General features: G+C 48.3%; 6 protein-coding genes across 6 annotated transcripts; all 6 read left to right on the top strand.

The window, feature by feature from the left end:
* Nucleotides 1–820: 820 nt before the first annotated feature.
* On the top strand, nt 821–1,135 carry EDB91DRAFT_1051403 (uncharacterized protein; the record flags this gene model as incomplete). The annotated part of the gene is made up of 2 exons (XM_041313604.1): nt 821–952; nt 1,010–1,135. 2 exons carry the CDS (start codon nt 821–823, stop codon nt 1,133–1,135), a joined length of 258 nt encoding a protein of 85 aa, XP_041178242.1.
* A 1,688-nt stretch (nt 1,136–2,823) lies between these two features.
* On the top strand, nt 2,824–4,292 carry EDB91DRAFT_230405 (uncharacterized protein). The gene is made up of 5 exons (XM_041326537.1): nt 2,824–2,881; nt 2,929–3,201; nt 3,286–3,986; nt 4,049–4,183; nt 4,236–4,292. The coding sequence occupies exons 2-4, from the start codon at nt 3,070–3,072 to the stop codon at nt 4,059–4,061; spliced, it is 846 nt and encodes a 281-aa protein (XP_041178241.1). The 5' UTR covers nt 2,824–2,881; nt 2,929–3,069; the 3' UTR covers nt 4,062–4,183; nt 4,236–4,292.
* A 620-nt stretch (nt 4,293–4,912) lies between these two features.
* EDB91DRAFT_230449 (uncharacterized protein) lies at nt 4,913–7,165 on the top strand. Its single transcript, XM_041326538.1, has 11 exons — nt 4,913–5,240; nt 5,298–5,330; nt 5,381–5,400; nt 5,453–5,467; nt 5,515–5,553; nt 5,606–5,635; nt 5,694–5,707; nt 5,760–5,788; nt 5,961–6,020; nt 6,079–6,213; nt 6,817–7,165. Exons 1-11 carry the CDS (start codon nt 5,051–5,053, stop codon nt 6,879–6,881), a joined length of 630 nt encoding a protein of 209 aa, XP_041178240.1. The 5' UTR covers nt 4,913–5,050; the 3' UTR covers nt 6,882–7,165.
* Nucleotides 7,166–7,449: 284 nt separating this feature from the next.
* Nucleotides 7,450–10,639, top strand: EDB91DRAFT_1247257 (WD40-repeat-containing domain protein; the record flags this gene model as incomplete). The annotated part of the gene is made up of 8 exons (XM_041322789.1): nt 7,450–8,220; nt 8,273–8,572; nt 8,629–8,780; nt 8,843–8,876; nt 10,283–10,294; nt 10,348–10,443; nt 10,497–10,550; nt 10,601–10,639. The coding sequence occupies 8 exons, from the start codon at nt 7,450–7,452 to the stop codon at nt 10,637–10,639; spliced, it is 1,458 nt and encodes a 485-aa protein (XP_041178239.1).
* A 2,217-nt stretch (nt 10,640–12,856) lies between these two features.
* EDB91DRAFT_1125847 (uncharacterized protein) lies at nt 12,857–14,114 on the top strand. The gene is made up of 4 exons (XM_041318416.1): nt 12,857–13,163; nt 13,218–13,406; nt 13,460–13,556; nt 13,610–14,114. The coding sequence occupies exons 1-4, from the start codon at nt 12,981–12,983 to the stop codon at nt 13,780–13,782; spliced, it is 642 nt and encodes a 213-aa protein (XP_041178238.1). The 5' UTR covers nt 12,857–12,980; the 3' UTR covers nt 13,783–14,114.
* Nucleotides 14,115–15,295: 1,181 nt separating this feature from the next.
* On the top strand, nt 15,296–16,680 carry EDB91DRAFT_1328492 (uncharacterized protein; the record flags this gene model as incomplete). Its single annotated transcript, XM_041325285.1, has 3 exons — nt 15,296–15,996; nt 16,046–16,278; nt 16,518–16,680. Exons 1-3 carry the CDS (start codon nt 15,631–15,633, stop codon nt 16,678–16,680), a joined length of 762 nt encoding a protein of 253 aa, XP_041178237.1. The 5' UTR covers nt 15,296–15,630.
* Between the last annotated feature and the right edge of the window lie 1,366 nt (nt 16,681–18,046).

Raw genomic sequence — 18,046 nt, 5'->3', positions numbered from 1 at the left:
GAACTCCGCGGTAGGTATCTACTCCTAAATGACCGGTTGACCCTCCGACTGGTTCTGCGATGCTCCGGGCGCTGACGGACCTGAGCAAAGAAGATATTCGCCTTTACAAGGCTACGTCTGAAAGTGTGAAAACGTGCACGCAAACAGCTTCAATTATTGAAGGAGCAAGCCTTTCTCTGCAATCGAAAACTCTGGGGCTCGAACTTCTACTTTGCCATTATTGTGGGTAGAAATACTGGGTTCTGTCGACCAGTCTGGCAAAACTGGTTGTCCTTGGCAGACAGCAGAACTCGGGTACAGGGAGGCCAGAACTCCATGACTTCCAAGAAATGTAACCTAGAATAAATGCACTGGGTTCAGCATAAGTGTGAAATGTACCGGTGGTGTGAAAACTACCGGTTGTAACTCTGCCTCAATGACCCTTTTTCTCAATGAGTGGGAGGATCTGATCAGATGGTTAAGCTGCAGTCCAGGTCGTCCTGTAGATCGCAATATGACGGAGGAGGCGTCCTCAGAAAGTCACGAACCGTATGGAAATCCGCGGGGATCGTACCACCGCAGATCTCAGCTATTCCCCTAGATTCTTGTAAACACCATTGGAATTAGATTCCAACTTGATGGCAAGTTGTCATACTTAGGACATGTCGACTACGATGGCGAGGATGGCGTGTGGGCAGGACTCGGGAGCTGTCAATGAATATCGTACCATGACAGCAACCGGGCCGACCGGCAAAACAACTAGTTCAACCAGAACTTCAGAAGTACTCAAATCTTCAAGGTTCAGAGTTTCGAATTCGAATTTTTGTCGTTGCCTGGTACCATGCTTCTCTCGCGCCTCGTAACGACTGCAAAACTATTTTCCACTTCTGCCGTTGCGAGCTTTCCCAAACTCAAAACACACAGCGGTACGAAAAAACGGTGGAGGGCTCTCAGCAATGGCAAGTTCAAACGCGTACGTGCATCTCCCAAGCCCCTCCTTTGATTTCGTTCAGCTCAACGACACGCACAGGCACACGCAGCACACGCACATCTGAACGTCACCAAGAGACCTGGGCGCAAGAACACACTCTGCCAGACGGCATATTCCAGCGGAGCGCAGACACCAACCTTGAAAAAACTCATGCCTTACGCGTAGCCCTACTTATTCCATAGGTCGGTTCCTTGTTCCAAACTGGGGAGTATGACACTCATCACCTCCAGATACTGTATACTCTGTATTTCTCATAGACTCGACATCTATTTTGCCAAGAGTACACAGCTGCGATACATACATGAGACTTCTTGACGGCATTTGTTCGTCCAGTTCCAACTTTGACAACTGTTCCTCGGAATGCCGGGCTGGTCCAGGTGCACATGTGGTCACACTGCTGCGTTCATTTCTGATGAACAATTCGTTGTGGCCACTGCCAGCGGACAACCAAGATACAAAGGAAGCATATCATATTTCAACGTTATCTCAACAGTCAACTTAACTGGAGATGCAAGTTTGGCAAGAATATCATGAATGGCATTGGACGCAAGTCTCCGAAATCAAGCTTTTGTGGTGTTGGAACCTCTGGTCGTGTGACGTTGCTTTGCAGTTCTACGATAAACTCAGAAGTCTCGTTTGATGCAATCATGAGGTTCCACGTCCACAACACGATGCTTACTTCCGTCGATGAAGGCAAGAACGGATATTCACCTCATAATGCGCCTAGTTCGGCAATAATAGCGCTCGCTGGTGGAATCTCGCACGAACGCCATCATGATACATCCACCAAGTCCGTTGTACCCATCCCTCGGATATGACCCTAGTCGTTGGTGGCCGATAATCAATGCGGATGTTTTTACAGCTATTTTACAGGTTCGTGGAGATTCAGTCGGATGATGTCGGTGATGTCTCTATCTAACTATAACTCCAGGTTCGCAGTTGCTGCCTATGCCTGGGTGACGTATGATCATGGTGAGCAATGTAGAAATTAAGAATCGCTGATATATCCTTATGAAATTTCAGCATTGACATTCGGACAAGAGATAGGTTGATGCCATTACCCGAGCAGCCATCTCGCTAAGAATCGTGTCGTAGGTCGAACTAGTCTGGGTGGGCGGAACAACAAAACAACACGATGATACAACTGATTCGTGCAGAGGCAACGATGGTCCTGATGACCGTGTTATATCTCATCGTGCATAGCTCGTATTATGAGTGCAGTTGGCTAGTTGTGCTGACTTCAAAATATCCTAGGTGCGCTACATTGGAATACCATACGCTGCGTACGTTTACAAGGAGGTGCGCATGAGGCCATGGGCGCCTGAACGCTTGGGATGAGGAAGGCGGAATACTGGAGGGAGATCGAGGGGTGTGCTGGAAGGTGTTGCGGAGGCGGTTGAGATATTCGTTTGCTCCGTTTGAACCTGTTCTACTTTGATTTTCCAGTGTCATACAATGTGGCCCACGGCCAGGGCGTACGGGGCCTAATTGAGGATCATTGAGACGGCTGGTTTTAATGTTAGACCAATGTTAGAAGGATGGACCGCAGAGTGCTAGTGAAGACCGATAGTCACATTCACTGCGGAAACGACAATTTAGCCCCACCCATAACCCGAGACAGCTTTGATGTATAACCCGACGTAGGGCGTACCTAGTGCTTGAACCAGACTAAAATCCGACTTGGACGATTTTTGAGCTCCACAGAGCTACCAAAAGACTTAAGCTGAAGTTAACCAGACGTCGGTTTAGTCCCTAACAATTGTAAGCAAACTATAAACGGACGTTGGTTTTCTAGGCTCCGAGGCCAACACCTTCCCCGCACACAGCCTCGTACTTCGACCCCAAACCGACGTCTGGAAATACAATATTTGCATAACCCAACCCTGGAGTCTATGGTGGGATGGTTTTTAAGTAAATTCTCACTAAGTCAACGCTAAGTCCCTCATCTCAAGTACAAGGCAACGTCACACGTGATATCTGATTTGACGTCGAGTCGCAAGCGCTTGGGCCGCATCGCCAGCTGACCTTAGCTTTAACATATCATCTGTAAGCGCTTTTACCCTTGACACGGCTGACCAGCAGGACCCCTCCGTCAAAAAATGCGGCAAAAAAGGTGTACCTGCCAGGCTTACAGATGTAATGGAGTCCTCATACCTGAGCACACCGCACGCGCTCATGAACGGCGTGACCTGCGAGAAAAAACTGCTGCATCGCAGGCCCAATTTAAGCGGGTTGGTGAACGGTTCGTGCCGAGCGCTGCACAAGAAGCTGACCCAGTTCCTCGCGGATACTCTGTTCCCTTGCATGACCCGCAGCCCCTGTTATCTCCCGATGTTCAATTTCACGACCCACATCGTATTTCGGAATCCCCAGTCGAACAGGAGATGTTAGACTATGGTTTCCTAACCGGAGAAGATGTGGACCTCATGACCCATTGTTCCAATCTGCCCAATCTCGGGCCCAACTTCCATAGCCCTGAAGCGCTGCATGACGCTGTTGATCACTTTAGCGCATATAACGCAGCTAGCAGTTCAAGCTCACGTCCCCTCACCTCATACGAAGCCCATCACCTCCCGCATGACCCAGAACAGCGTGCATTAGATCGCGAGATCGAAAAAGCCATCGAAGCGATCCAAAATGAAGACAGTCAAGTTCTACAACAACACGAGGATGGTCTCGATGACCTAGACATCAATGTCAATGGAATATTCGATGATCAAGACGATGAAGACAATAACGTGATGCCATCCACGGATCCAAACGAGGACGACCCTGATCCATTTCTGCCAGAAGAAGGTTTCAACTCAACACGCGACAGGGACCTCACAGATACCCCCCCTCATCTGATCATGATATATGCGCTGATCTCATGGTTACATCTCCAGTTCCACCTTCCACGAGCAGCGTGTAATGCCTTACTGGCTATTTTGGGGTGTATCCTCGTGGCCCTATCTCCAGCGATCGACACTCCCTTCATCACACTGCAAGAGCGTCATCATGTTCATCAACACGCAAGGTGAGAGTTTCATGTGTACCAGTCAGCTTCTCGTGAACAACTGACATCTGTGCATTATCAAGGCAGATTCGTTGACTTATGTTCGACAAGTGTTCGTTCGACTCTGTCAGTACTAGTCTTGCGACTTCAGATACGAGGCATGCAACGGTCGCATTGAGATCCCGGACTTGATCTTCAAGGGTATTTGGAACGTGCTGGTAAGGATCCATTCGCAGTGGTGCTACTTGTTGAGGCTGACGAAATGAGTAGATATGCTGGTAGCTCCCCTCATGAGATCCACTCGGAGCCTGTGATTGTGACCGCGACGATGGGTTGCTGCCTGTGAATGGGGTGAGTGAGTTATGGCCATGGTACAGTGTATCATGTTGAGGGCCTCCCATCAGTGGCGCTGGTGTTTGTTGGCCTAAATCCTGTTGTAAACCGCCCAAAAAAAACTCGTCGACCTGTGGCAGCATGTGGTTACCAGGGAATAGTGGCGATGGGTGAGGTGCTGGTCTGCGGTAAGCTTCTGTGATTTGCTGTTGACCGCTATCCTGATCATAGCCCCCAGTATTTTCACCTGGAATCATGACAGCACCACTAGGGCGATGCTGAGAGCTATGTTGATTATTAGCAAACATTGGGCGCTAGAAGGAGGGGAAGGAGGGAAGGGATTCATTACCTGGGGTGGCCTGCGATGGGGAGCGCAGATCCCTAGGAAGTACCATAGAAGACGCGACTGTAACCCTACATTAATCAGACTTCTTTTTGCCTATCATTCAGAAGCAAAGCAGCCTTGCTTGCCCTAATAACCAGATGCAAAGCAGACAGCAGACCTGATATTTCAGATGTGATTTGTATGTCGGGTTAGATGTGGGGGCAGCTATCCAACACAAGCCCACATTGCCTAACCCACCTCGGGATTTGCTCTCAAACGGTCACCATTCTCCACTTTAACCAGTGGGGATTCACACATTTGCCATTCTCTGGTTATAGTATATTTATTGCCACTACTTCTACGTCAACCCTATCGGGTTATTTTGTCGTTTCCGCAGTGATTAGGCCTGCTTCTTAAATTCCCACGGATGCGTTTGCGGAGGATTACTGACTCTTTCTCCACTGCGTGGAGTCGGGGATACATAAAGCGTAGTATGGTGGTATATTTAGCACGGACATCACCATTTTATATTTCCCCCTCGTACCACCCCTCGAATATTCTCAAACGATCCCAGTTGGTGACCGACAATCAATTCGAATATTATTTACAGTTATTTTGTAGGTTCGTGGACATTCAGTCGGATGTTGGTGGTGTCTCGATCTAACCGTTCGCAGTTGCCTCATCTGTTGGAGTGATTTACGATTGGGGTGAGCGAGGCAGTACCCAAGAATCGTTAATATGCTCATGATATTTACAGCACTGACATTTGGACAAGAGGTAGGTCGATGACATTACCGGAGAAGCCACCTCACTAAGAATGGTGTTATAGGTCGAACTGGTCTGGGTGAGCAGAACAAAATGATAACATGAGGACACAACTAATTCGTGCAGAAGAAACGCTGGTCACTCATGACTGTGTTATGTCTCAGTGTGCGTAGCATGTATTACAAGTGCAATTGGCAAGTTGTGCTGAATATTCTAGGTTCGCTATAGTGGGAATACTCTACGCTGCGTATGTTCGCAAGGCTAGCAAATTGGCGCGGTACTAATAACCCATATTTCACTATCAGCATCAATATGCTGAGTATGTCTTCTTACACGCACTGCATTTATTTCTTCTGATCGGTGGCATACAGACAATCTTCCGTCACTCTCGCTGACAGATGTGGTGGGTATTCTGCAATGGATGCCTGCCATTCCCGTCTAATTAACTGGCGCTCATATGTAGGGGTAAGTCGGATTCTCCACACTTTGTTGGTTCAATACAATAACCACAACAGCTGTGAGTTAACTTGGATTGTCCGATCCTCCGAGGATTGTCGCTAAATGGTTTTCAGGTAGTCGTATAATCTACACAATAAACTGGATGCATGTGGTTGCAAATGCCATGCTGGGCGGTGAGCCACTCAGCCACAATACATCAGTGACGTAGACTTGACTGAAATGTGATACAAGTCATCATGATCGCTCGGTTACATGCCATGCATCAACGATCCAGAAAGATGTTCATCTTTCTCATCGTCATCTTCCTGGCTGTCAACATTCCCTGCGGGGTGATCGCCGGAATAGACACGATGTATGTTTCAGGAGGTAAGCTTCAATATTATGGACGAAAGACTCGAGTGCACCAGGCCCATTGGAACACTACTAGAAGTGCTGGTCCTCTCTGGCACCTACCTGTGCTCTTATCTGGGAGATGACCGACGCTTCAGGGTCATAATCTGGGCGCTCGCTGCTGCATGGGAGGTCCTTGTACTGTGTCTTGCAGTGCGGATTATGGTAAAACACTTCCGTGACATGCAACAACTCGAACCATCGACAGGACGGACCATCAGTGACTGTTTTATGGTATTAATACAGTCCCACGTGGCGTACTTTGCAAGGTGAGCCAGGTAATGTAAATGCGGCCTATCTTTTCCACTGAAATTCCACACGTGCTAGCTTTGCTTGCCGTCTCTTGCTTCAACATCGGTACTCTCTCTCCAAACATCTCAGTACGCCAATCTGCCACTAACATCTGTATGCGACCACTGTTTCATCATTCCTTTCTCTAGAACTCGAATTCCACGGGAACTCACATTTATGGTGGCATTCTTGAATTCCTCTTGGTCATGCAGTTGTTTGTGCTGGGACCACGCCTCATCCTTAGCGTCCGAGAATATAACGTTAAACTCGTATCTGACTCCGATGCAGGAACCACCATGACCACGATTGCTTTCGAAGAGCGCGTCCATATGTCAACTGGCAGTGATATGTAGGACGCACTTGCCGGGTATCCTGCAGGGGGCGGGAAAATCTTGTTTTAAATGTATACTATAATTGATATATCCAAGATCGCCCTTCGAGTAAAATCCAGGTACATTAGAGGAAATGACGGTGGAGGACAAAAAGGTCGGGCCTCGCCTACTCGCCGAAAGATAATTAGCGCGCAATGCCGCCAAGTAACACATGGGACCTTGACTCGGAGACCTAAGTATGTCATTCCCGTCGCTTGTACGGAACCGTATACAAACATCGAGCCAAGATTCTCAAGACAAACAAGCTGCTGCATTGATGAACGATGAACTAGTAACTGGACTCGCGGCAGAAGCCTGCCACTTATAATTAGCTCACTGTACAGTGCCTTGTTGATGTGATACGCACCGTTTAGCAGCATTTTCATGATGCCCGAAGGAAGGCCGTATGGCTGCGAATGATTAGCGCCGCATGTAATCTGTACCTGCGAAGTATATAAAACTCACTCACCTTGCCAACTTCCACCAGGCAAGAGACCAGGAACTGTTCGTCCCCATAATTGGTGCACAGACACCTTCAAAACGAGTCCGTATGACTTCTAAATCCCACATAAAGCCTACCCTCCAGGAAACTTCAACCGAGGAAGAAGCGTCATCCCTAGCGCGATCCAAAAAACCAACTCCGAAGCACGAATTTGAGGGACACGGTGACTACATATGGAGGTTCGTATTTTTGCACGATAACGTCCACATCGTGAGTCATTCGTGGGACGGCACGATTCGCAAGTGGAACTGCGACACAGGACTTCTTGTCGGAAAACCATGGAAAGGCGAAGGAGGGGAGATACATGCACTGGCGCTGTCACCGGACGGGAAGATAATTGCGTGCGGGAGGGCAGACGGAAGTGTTCAGAGGTGGAACACGGATGGGGAGATGATCAAAGATGTTTGGAGGGGTCAGACTAATGTGGTCTCGCTCTCGTGGTCTCCCAGCGGAGATCATATTGCCAGCGGATCCCAGGATGGAAAAATCCTAATTCGAAAAGCAGACAGTGGAAAAGTCGTGGTGGGTCCAATGGAAACAAGGCAGGGCGAGGTGCTTGCTCTTGCATATTCACCTTGGGGAGATAGAATTGTATCCGGTGGGGAGAACTGTACGATCTGCATATGGGACAGCAAGACAGGCAATCTTATTGCTGGCCCGCAAGCCCTGGGGTGCTTTGCTGTGACATCGTTGGTGTGGTCGATGGACAATAGCAGAATCTACTCTGCCTCCGACGAATCCGCACGTGTTTCGAAAGGCGACTTTGTGATATTTCCCCCTGATCAGTCGCACTCATGCGAACCACCGGCGGCACCACAAGTACTCAATCGCTACCAGCACAGCGATTTCGTGAATTGCGTTGCACTTTCAGCCCAATAACAATGTCCTGGCTTGCGTGGGCTGGGGAGGTATCGCACAGCTATGGGACATAAAGTCCAATCAGAAACTCGGCCAGCCATTTCACCGGAAGGATGACATTCGGCTTTTCTGTGTGTCATTCTCAAAAGACGGGAGATACCTGGCGTATAGCGCAGAGGACGGGAGACTCACTCTATGGGTGGTCAAAGACATGGCGCCTGAACTTGCAGCTCTCATGATCGAGTCACTGCCTGTCTTGCCTTGCTCGGAGCCTGCGACCATCACATCCACCCAAACAACACCAGAACAGAAGGTCAAACAGGGAAGGATAAAAGCGGCCAGGATGTTGATGTAGGTCCTTTCTGCAAGGCTCTCTGGCCCTATCATTATCTCAACACGATGGACCGTCAGTGTTCTGCGAATGACCCACAAGATGATAAGGGTAAGGGCAAAGAAAAAGTTGAACCTCCTGCTCTCGCTGCCAAGCTCGACAGGGAGGCAAAGAACAACATCTGGAAATGGTTTATGCGTGCTCGAGGGAAGGAAACAGACTTCCTTCACTGCACTAATGAAATATCCCAAGGGTCGTTGAGGTATATGCCGTGCGCGGGTTGCAGGTGAGCCAGCTCCATTTGTACACACTTTTGTTCTTATTAGAGATGGAAATAACAGGGATACGTCGCTCCAAGCGTAAAAAAAAGTCACCGGCCGTAATGTGCAGCGCTCCTCTCGCTGCTTGCTCATCACAGGCGGGTTCATCTTCGCTTGGTGTGCAGGTCGGTACGCAAGTGGTGTCCGGACAAGTCAGGCCATCACCGTGTGGCTAGACACGGAATTCAATATTCACGAGCTGCTGCAGGTCTACCGTCACATGGTGGTTCTTAGCGCCTCATTCTGTATACCTACTGGTGTCGTCGATACTTACTCAGGTTATCCATCCATTTACAGCCTCCCTGGCGTCTACATGTGCACTTATGGGATAGATGGCCAACTTCTGAGAACCATAGTTTGGGTACTCTTCGCTATATAGGAGGTTCTCGTACTGTGTCTTGCAACGCGGCTTCCTCTAAAACACTTGCGTGAACTGCAACGACTCGGACCCTCGACAGGACGCCCCATGAAAGACCGTTCATCATGATGTTAGTGGCGTATTGTACAAGGTGAGCTCATAATTTCAATGCGGTTATCTTTTCCCCTGAAATTCCGCGCGTCCTAACTTTGTTGCTGCCTCTTGCTTCAGCGTCGGTACTCTTTCTCAGAACATCTCGGTGCGATCATACGCTCACCTGTCACTGACGTCAGACATCTGCGTGTGACCACTATTCACATTTTCTTTCTATAGACCTCAAATTCAACGGGAACTGTCATTTATGATGGCATTCTTGGAATCATGACTGCCGTGCAGTCGTACTAGGACCACAGCTTATCCTTGGCGTTCGTGAATACTACACTAAGCTCGTATCCGACTCCGATGTACCAGTCAACTGGCAGTGATGCGTAGCACGGGAGGCGCTCCGAGCGATGGGCACTTGTCAGGATTTCTGCAGGATGGCGGAAATTTGTTTGGGGTATCCGAAATGCATATAGGTTATACATACAGGTAGCACCCATCCATATTTTATGCTGGCTTGACATGATTCTTCAACCTCCCAATTGACGCTGGCAGCATATGCCTCTACCAATATATGTGCACACCTACAATTTCTTCTGATTGCTCTCGGACATATGTCAGAGAAGGTTCTTGAAGTTGCCAGTTCGGTGCGGATACTTGAAGTTGAGTAACAGGTTGACGCACATAGGGGCGGAGTCACTGGATCATACATCGATTCAAATGAGCCTGACGTATCGATGACACAGATCTATTAGGGGTACGCATATAAGTAGCGGCTCAACACCCCAAGCCTAAAAGTCACATCTTCACCTGCACATCCAAAGCACACCCAAAGCGCATCCAATTTATTATCGGGATGGTGGGTCCGATCACTTGTATCTCAGACTCACAATTCTAACCCAAATCAAACAGACTGAATATCAGGTACGAAGAGATGCTGTTCTCCCCCATCGCCGTTCATGGACTCTTTTTCACAGCCAGGAGACAAAGTCAAGTATAGGCCCATAGGCGGGGCGACGTCAAAAGTCGCCGAGACCGTCGGAGAAATCGTGGACGTGAAGGGTTCTGGTGAGGTGAGTTCTGAAATGTTGTTCCAGATGGTGTCAGGTTAACAAGTTGGGCGCAGGACACTCAGTACTCCATCAAAAATGACCACACTGGGAAAACCACGACATATTATGTATGTGCCCTTGAGTTGACGATAGGTGATTGGAACTGATGCCCTTTCAGGCCCGGAACGTTGAGGGCAAGGTTCCAGAATCAGAGTAAATGTTTTGCAAGTAAAAGCTTTTGCGGAGGTGTCAATACATGATGAAAAATGACATTGCCTGCGTAGTGTTGCGCTGGCTTTGCCTTGAGTGATTGATAATTGGTATAGATTGCATACGATTGTATTGAGCTTTTGATAGCTCCTCTTCGTCCTACGGAGTTAATGAAGTTCAGATAACTAACAGTTCGGCCTCGGGACTGTCGGGGATTTGAACTCCCTTAGGCCCTCGAGGTGATATGTTTCAAAGGATAAGAGAATTAGCAAGCAAGACTCGGAATTGCGACCCGGGCAACTATGACTGCAGCTGTGTATGGCAGAAAGCCACTTTTAGTCAGCTGTGATATAAGCAATCGGAGGAGGTTCTTGAATGCCGGCGAAGTTTACCCCTCCAACTTGCCTCCAACAGGGATAATTCTAATGAGAAACCCCCTTACCTGCTTAGTCAGCAGACACCCTTCTGACTTTCAATATTGTGGCAGGGTTTCTCACGGCCGGAGCACACTGTGGTACCGCTACACGGTCGCCGAATAGGCGATTTTAAACGCAACGCCGCTGTGTCCTCCAACGTCTCAGGACAAGGAAAACCAAGTTCTACGAGGCTTTCGGCAAGAACTTGAAGTTCAGTATTCATGAAGATGCTTTGAACCACAGTAAGCTTGCTAAGTTCCTCCAGTTCTTCTCCATCAAGTTGCTCGAGGAACAGACTTTGAAGTTTGAACGAGGTGAGTTTTTGTGTCAGACTAATGATTTTTGATGTGTTTAAACGCCACGCGTTTTCGAAGTCATTCATTGGGCCCCCTCGTTCCAGACCGTTTGTGGCTGTCTGCGCCGATTTGCACCTGTGCTCTCGCCTGTGCATGTTTGTGCCATTCTCCGTGTCCTGTGAACATCTGTTCGTGTCCCTGCTGGTGTGCATGTTCCGCGATGTTTTTGCTTACATGTGCCTCTTCGTATTTGTTGGTCTGCATTCCTAGATTTTGTGCCTTACGTGTTGAAGGTTGGTGACTGGAGTCCTGGCCTGGCATGTAGTTTGATCTTTGCACGTACCTTATTCTTCGTAAGTTTGGGAACCGAAGTATTCCGGAACGGTAACAGGGCACTCGTTACTCAGGCCTACATTGTTATCGGGGTTTCTTTTCCACGGGGGGTTTCTCATTAGAATTATCCCTCCAACAGGGCTTAGTCTCCCCGCTGCCTTCGTTATTAGCGCTCAGATGCCTTATCTCACCAGCGCCCACCTCGCTATTAGTGCTCTGATCTCATCACTGCTTAGCCTTCCCACATCAGCAAATCACTTTGCTTCTGTGGTTCTGTACAGAACCCACAGAGTTCCATAATGCAGTGTTTTGCTGATGCAGTGTCGGAAGGTTTAGTTGTGCTCTACCTGAGTTTCCAAAAAGTTTTGAAACTTATTTTGAATACCACTATACAAGAAGACTCCGAGAAAAAGCCATCAGACCCTTTACCTTTGAAATTACATGGCGTCAAGGCCCAATAATGCATGTTTAACAGGCAACATCCATGAACCTGCTATCAGGAAAACTCGTGTTTCAAGACGCAGCGAATTTCCTTATCCCTGACTCGTCGAATTCATACGTCCGATTTCCTGTACAATTTATCCGGCATCTCCCGGGTAGCGCCATCCCTCGCCATCCTCAACTCTTGTCTATATTTCTCGACTCGGGCTCCATTGAATAGCCACGTCCATGCAGTTAGAAACCGAACGGCAGTTCAATGAATGCCATCATATCAAGCTACAGATAGATAGGAATATGGTCTTTGAATTTCGTGTACTTGGACCTCCCTAAGAGATATTCTTTCTACTACGTCATGTAGTGTAGGGCCTGGATGGCTGAACTAAAGTTCAATCACAATATACACGTAGTGTGAACTTCGTTGCAATTGAAGGCAACTTCAAGATTGAATGTTTCTCAAGTGTCCCTGTGTGTCAAATGAACCTAGGGATTGTAGCTCACCCAAAAATCAGTTGATACTATGTATCACTAATCTAATTGTAGCTTCAAATTTTTGCTCCAGACTTCAAGCGTATTTTCATCCCCTGTTAACAGTTACTACATAAGGAGATCTATCATCTCGGCAGCCTCATGTTCATATGTATGCGGGTTTCGTGACGACCAATGGCGAAACCCGGATACATATGAACATGAGGCTGCCGAGATGATAGCCTGAGTAAATCTCCTTATAAGTGTAGTAACTGTTAACAGGTGACGAAAATACGCTTAAACGATTAATATTGGTGACTGCACATCATAACTCTTGAGTATAAAACGTCTAGCATGTCAAGACGCACTAAATTATCCCCTGTGCTCTCTTTTCGTCATGGCCGGAGAGCAAACATTATCCGTTGCCCTTCGTAACACATCCACTTTTACCAGAGTACTCTGTTGTTTTGCTTTGGGGCGCCCCGATCTTGAAGACCACTGGGAGTCGCTACAATCAGCGGACACATTCGAAATCGTGAGGGGCAGGATGTACTCTATTCTGACTGTCAACGTCACTGCAGTAAGCTATTCAACTCCTGCGAGCTGTACCCGGCGCTGAAGTACTCCCACACAGGCGGGCCTGCTTCTTGCTACCAGTGGTGTTTTCGTAACCACAAGCTCTCCTGTACCAGATTTCGACTACACTATGCCTGGCTCCTATTTTCCACTTTTTATGTCACTCATGCTGGCCATGATTGCAATGTTGACATCTGGCCTGAGCATGATCCGCTGGCAACGCGCCAAGCGGCAGCGAACTCGAGAAGTAAGGGTTATTCTCGCATTTACTACCGATTACACCGACTGACCCATTATCAGCAATTCGAGTCAGGCGGCTACTTCCTCTTGTCCTACCTTTTGTCCATCGTTATGCCCATGTTCTTTGTTGTCGCGTCCCTGAATTGTTTCGTGGTTGGTGAGTTGCTCCCGCAATGTAGTGCTCACTCTGGGATCTTATTCCGTCCACAGCGATGGCGATAGCAGGCTTCTACTCCCAAAACATGGTCTGCCGCACCCTGACCGCGCTCTGGTTGGTTATGTACGTTGTCAGCATTGGGATGATATTGATGGGACTTGTGTGGAAGTATGTGAACAACTCAAGTGGCGCTCATCTTGATTCCCACCCTTTTTCACCATACTGAACTACATAATGTGTAGATCTATAGGAAGTTATAGCCAAGGATGATGGTTTTCTCTACGGATGCTACCGATGTTCCACTCATGCCCGTTACCCCCATGAACCTTACGATACTCGTTGTAAATGCGTTGTCTTTGTTTTGCATTGTACTTGCTATGTTTTCGCTATGTTTCACAGTTTTTGAATGCCAACTTTATTTATAAGAGTACTATTTATCAGTGGATGAATAGTGACTTCCCGCAGCGTTTGGGCCATTGTTCTAAATCTAAATCTATGTTCTAAAGTCCTCCTGCCGATGTGCCGTCATCAAACGTCTGTCTTAAACACCCAATCTATTTCTATGTAAATGAAAGTCCGAAGTTCGTTAAAGTAGAGCCCTCCATTTAGTCAGGTAAGAGGGTGACAAGTTGCCCGGGAGGTGCTTGCGTGTTTGGTGGATGCGCGTCCCGGAGGTCTCAATACTTGTACGGTGAGTCGATGTGGAGAACGCAAGGTTGGAACATATGACATTACAGCTATTTTCATATCGATAGACCAGAATCTGGAAAACTCATTTAGCCGCTTTTGTTTGTTGTTGGAGCGACACCAAACAGAGGCGCGCACGCTAGCTACTTTTATGAATCTTTAACGTTGTGGGGCTTATGTGGCACTGCGGGGAGACCCTGGAATCGTACCGCACGCACTGACCTGCGACCAGCCGCACATGGTGCACCGTGGTTATTACACACTGCAAGTGACCTTGTCAAGCAAACGAAGCCCTCGCCATGCAAGACACTAGTACTGCAATGTTGTCAAAGGTAAGTTTTGCTCATTATCAAATGGGCCCCACTTAGTTTCTGCAACCCTGGCATTCTAGCGAGATCGTCGTCTCTTCGTCTCCGTCAACAACAATGGTTTTTGGATCATCTGACAATGTTGATCCATTGCGCAAATATATTTTACATACATGCTTGTGAGTCAATCCATGCCTATGTAGTGTTCGTTCGATGGTGGCAAGAGACGCCTCAATATCCCTCACCTCCTGTAGAGCACTTTGTAGTTCAGATAGAAATGTGTCAGGAGCGCGCCCGACACATGAAATAAGGTACTGTCACAGTTAGGTATTAAATTCAAAATACTTTTGTGCCTTCCCTTACTGCAACATCCTGTGCTGTAAGTAGATGAGGACGACCAATTTCCAGAGGTTTTCGAACGAAAGAGCCTGTGAGTTGTGAGAGCCGAAGAACTCGATTGACTGTTCGATGGCTGTATCCTGTCACTTGTGCGATGGCCTTCGATGTCATGCCATGTGTGGACATAACAACCCACTGCTGCTTCGCAGCATCTGGTATATGTCGCCGGTTTCTGTGCATGATGATGATGGTCGGCAGTCGTTGTGCTAGTATTCCACAAGCAAGTTATAAAAGTAGCTAGCGTGCGCGCCTCTGTTTGGTGTCGCTCCAACAACAAATAAAAGCGGCTAAATGAGTTTTCCAGATTCTGGTCTATCGATATGAAAATAGCTGTAATGCCTACGTATGTTACACTATTGAAGGAGCATACGATTTTATCGAGACGGATCTGCCAGTTCCTCTTTGTTCCTCGTCCGAATCCTGATATTCTGACTATCCACACGTGCTGCAGGTTTCGATCGGAAGTCTAAGTCGCCACTGTGAAGTTCCTAACTCCGTAGCTAGACGCTATCAGTTGACGGAGCTGTGGATGACAGAGAGCTACTTTTAGTCAGCTGAATCGTTGTAAGAGGGTGACATAAGCAGATGGAGAAGGTTCTTGAAGTTGCCCGGGAGGTTGCTTGGGACGCGCGTCCGGTCTTTATAATCTCTAAAGTCGACCACCGCCAACAACACTGAAGATGACCACCAACGAGCAACTTCTCGGCCTTGGAACTCCCTGCTCATACCCGCATTGCTCACTCCTAGATTTCCTCCCCTTTAAATGTCCTCATTGTCCGGACTCTCCCTCTTTCTGCGCAGAGCACTTCCACCCACACTGTACAACAGCACACGCTAACCTAGACCGTGTAGCACCAAACTGCCCTCTATGCAGCGTTCCCGTTGCTATCCCGCCCGGCGAAGATCCGAACGTGCGCATGGAGAGACATATCAGCCGTTTCTGCGAGGCGATGAATGCTACTGGTAGACAGCGGGGCAAGGGCGGGAGCAAGATATGCGCTAGAGGAAAGTGCGGCAAGGTTCTCTTTGCCCCCATAGGGTGTGATGTGAGTCCAACGTTCGTTGGGTGCGCTGATACTAACGATGATCGTACAGAAATGTCAGAAGGAGTTCTGTCCCCAGCACCGTTTCCCAAAGGACCATACCTGTCCCTCTCTCACTTCTGCCTCGAAGCCATCTTTAAGACCCAGTCCTGTATCCGTCACTCCCAGTTCATCATCTGCCAAATCCGCACCTCTCCCTTCATCTAAACCAACACTGCCACTCTCCTCGAAGCTTTCCATCCCAGTCTCCCTCTCAGTCCCAAACGTATTCTCAAAGACTGACCGGTGAGTACACGTCCCCCTTCTCCTTCTCAGTATCCACTCATAACGCATCAGCATTTCTTCTGTACCTCCTCCTTCACCCACAACTAAACCACCCTCTCCCATCATCTCTTCCATCCGCAAATCCCCCCTCCTCGATCCAATGGCTTTCATCCCCCCACCTATCTTCGCATCTGCTTAATCCTACCACTACACCACATCTAATGTCACTGTATCAACCATCCATGTATCCTTATCTACAGACGCGCAAAGGAGGAACGCGAGAGCAGACGCAAAGCCATGACAGACCGCGCCAAGAGAGGTCTCCTCACAGAAGAAGAGAAACTCATCCTCGCTCAACAAGAAGCCGCACGCGCTCAGGAGCAGGAGCGCAGAAAGGGGGATAAGGAGTGTCTTGTCATGTAGCTTTACCCTGACTTTGGACCTTTTATACCACACGGATCTACCACACCACCGATCGTATATCGTAAACCCGTCTCTACTTGGATTGCCACAACTACTAATAACACACCTTGGTGCGTCTGCGACTAAGTCTTGGTGCTTGCCCTTGGCAAATTAAAGCGGAGTTAAAGAGCTCACTCTTCACTATAATTCTTACCCTCACCACTGCCCGCCGCGATATCAAAAGGAATATTAATGCTGATTTTGAGGCTGACATCTCCGGGTGGTTATAACCGGGCCATGTCAACCTCAACTTCCTCATCCCTTTCATCCGTTTTTATCCCCTTCGTGCGCTCGCTCATCTTTCTCGTTCGGTGCAATCAGGATCGTGGACAACAACAGGGTGGATATAGCACCCACTGCTTCTTTCACAAGAGGACACTAGCAAGCACTACTAAATACTGAAGGCTCACCAGACTTGTCTTCAGTGTCTGCAGAATCCAGATGTTTCTCCCGACCCCGATGCAGCTACGACTGATTTGTTGGATACCCTCATTTTCACCACACCTCCACCAGGTGAAGTCCTCGCAGAGGCCAGGGCTCTCTTCGATAAGATACCAACTTGACCTCATATCCTCTGTCTGACGTACCTTCCAGCCCCCGGGGCCTCGCTGGAAAATTCAAATTCAATATCGCACTTACACCATGTCTCTCCTACATATTTCGCACGCGAGTATTGAAACAGCCAAGCGCACGATCGAACTCCACCTCGGGGGACGTTGAACATTCTGTTTTTCGACTCGGAGCAGAAGGGGCTCAGAGTCATGCCAATGATACTCATGGTGGGCTATTCAGAAGAAACGACGTCATCCAGAGCTGCACTACGTGCAAACATGCCAAAGAGAGCTGACGACATCGAATAGCGCCAGTGACGGACCCGAGTGCTTCGCCTACACAGCAATTAACCTGTGAAGCGAACACGAGGATGACGCATGGGACGGACCTCAAAAAGTACCTGCAAATATCGCTTGAATTCTTGAATAACTTGGACTAACGCCTGCATACATATTCCCAAAGCCATCTTGTAGGTCAGGATCGACTTGTCGTGAGCAACTCGTGCGCTTCTAGTTGAAGACCATCCCGTCAACTCACCAACAATATTTGCCTTGGCAGATATCCCGTTCTACTTAAAAGTTCCCGACAGGCTTCTCTGATTCACGTACTTAGTCCACGACTCCAAGCGCCGATCATGTCTTCCTCGACCAGTAATAAGCAACAGACGCCAGGGATCGTACCCCGACAGACGATGCGAGGCCATACGGACTGGGTAACTGGTGTTGTACACCTGCCTGGCGGACAACGCATCATGACAGGTTCAAAGGACAGCTCG

Source organism: Suillus paluster (assembly GCF_016628075.1).
Source record: "Suillus paluster strain FC165 chromosome Unknown EDB91scaffold_19, whole genome shotgun sequence".
NCBI lineage: Eukaryota > Fungi > Basidiomycota > Agaricomycetes > Boletales > Suillaceae > Suillus > Suillus paluster.
The sequence above is the reverse complement of the archived record's forward strand: the minus strand, read 5'-3'. Positions and strand labels throughout refer to the sequence as shown.

What these genes read in the sequence shown, in the direction of transcription:
- EDB91DRAFT_230405 (XM_041326537.1), top strand. Translation starts at nt 3,070, where the DNA reads ATGCGGCAAAAAAGGTGTACCTGCCAGGCTTACAGATGTAATGGAGTC. An exon ending in CGCAGGCCCAATTTAAGCGG is followed by an intron (nt 3,202 to 3,285) that starts GTTGGTGAACGG and finishes CATGACCCGCAG; the next exon opens with CCCCTGTTATCTCCCGATGT.
- EDB91DRAFT_230449 (XM_041326538.1), top strand. Translation starts at nt 5,051, where the DNA reads ATGCGTTTGCGGAGGATTACTGACTCTTTCTCCACTGCGTGGAGTCGG. An exon ending in CGTCACTCTCGCTGACAGAT is followed by an intron (nt 5,789 to 5,960) that starts GTGGTGGGTATT and finishes AATGGTTTTCAG; the next exon opens with GTAGTCGTATAATCTACACA. An exon ending in TGCAAATGCCATGCTGGGCG is followed by an intron (nt 6,021 to 6,078) that starts GTGAGCCACTCA and finishes ATGTGATACAAG; the next exon opens with TCATCATGATCGCTCGGTTA.
- EDB91DRAFT_1125847 (XM_041318416.1), top strand. Translation starts at nt 12,981, where the DNA reads ATGGCCGGAGAGCAAACATTATCCGTTGCCCTTCGTAACACATCCACT. An exon ending in TGACTGTCAACGTCACTGCA is followed by an intron (nt 13,164 to 13,217) that starts GTAAGCTATTCA and finishes ACTCCCACACAG; the next exon opens with GCGGGCCTGCTTCTTGCTAC. An exon ending in CCTGAATTGTTTCGTGGTTG is followed by an intron (nt 13,557 to 13,609) that starts GTGAGTTGCTCC and finishes TTCCGTCCACAG; the next exon opens with CGATGGCGATAGCAGGCTTC.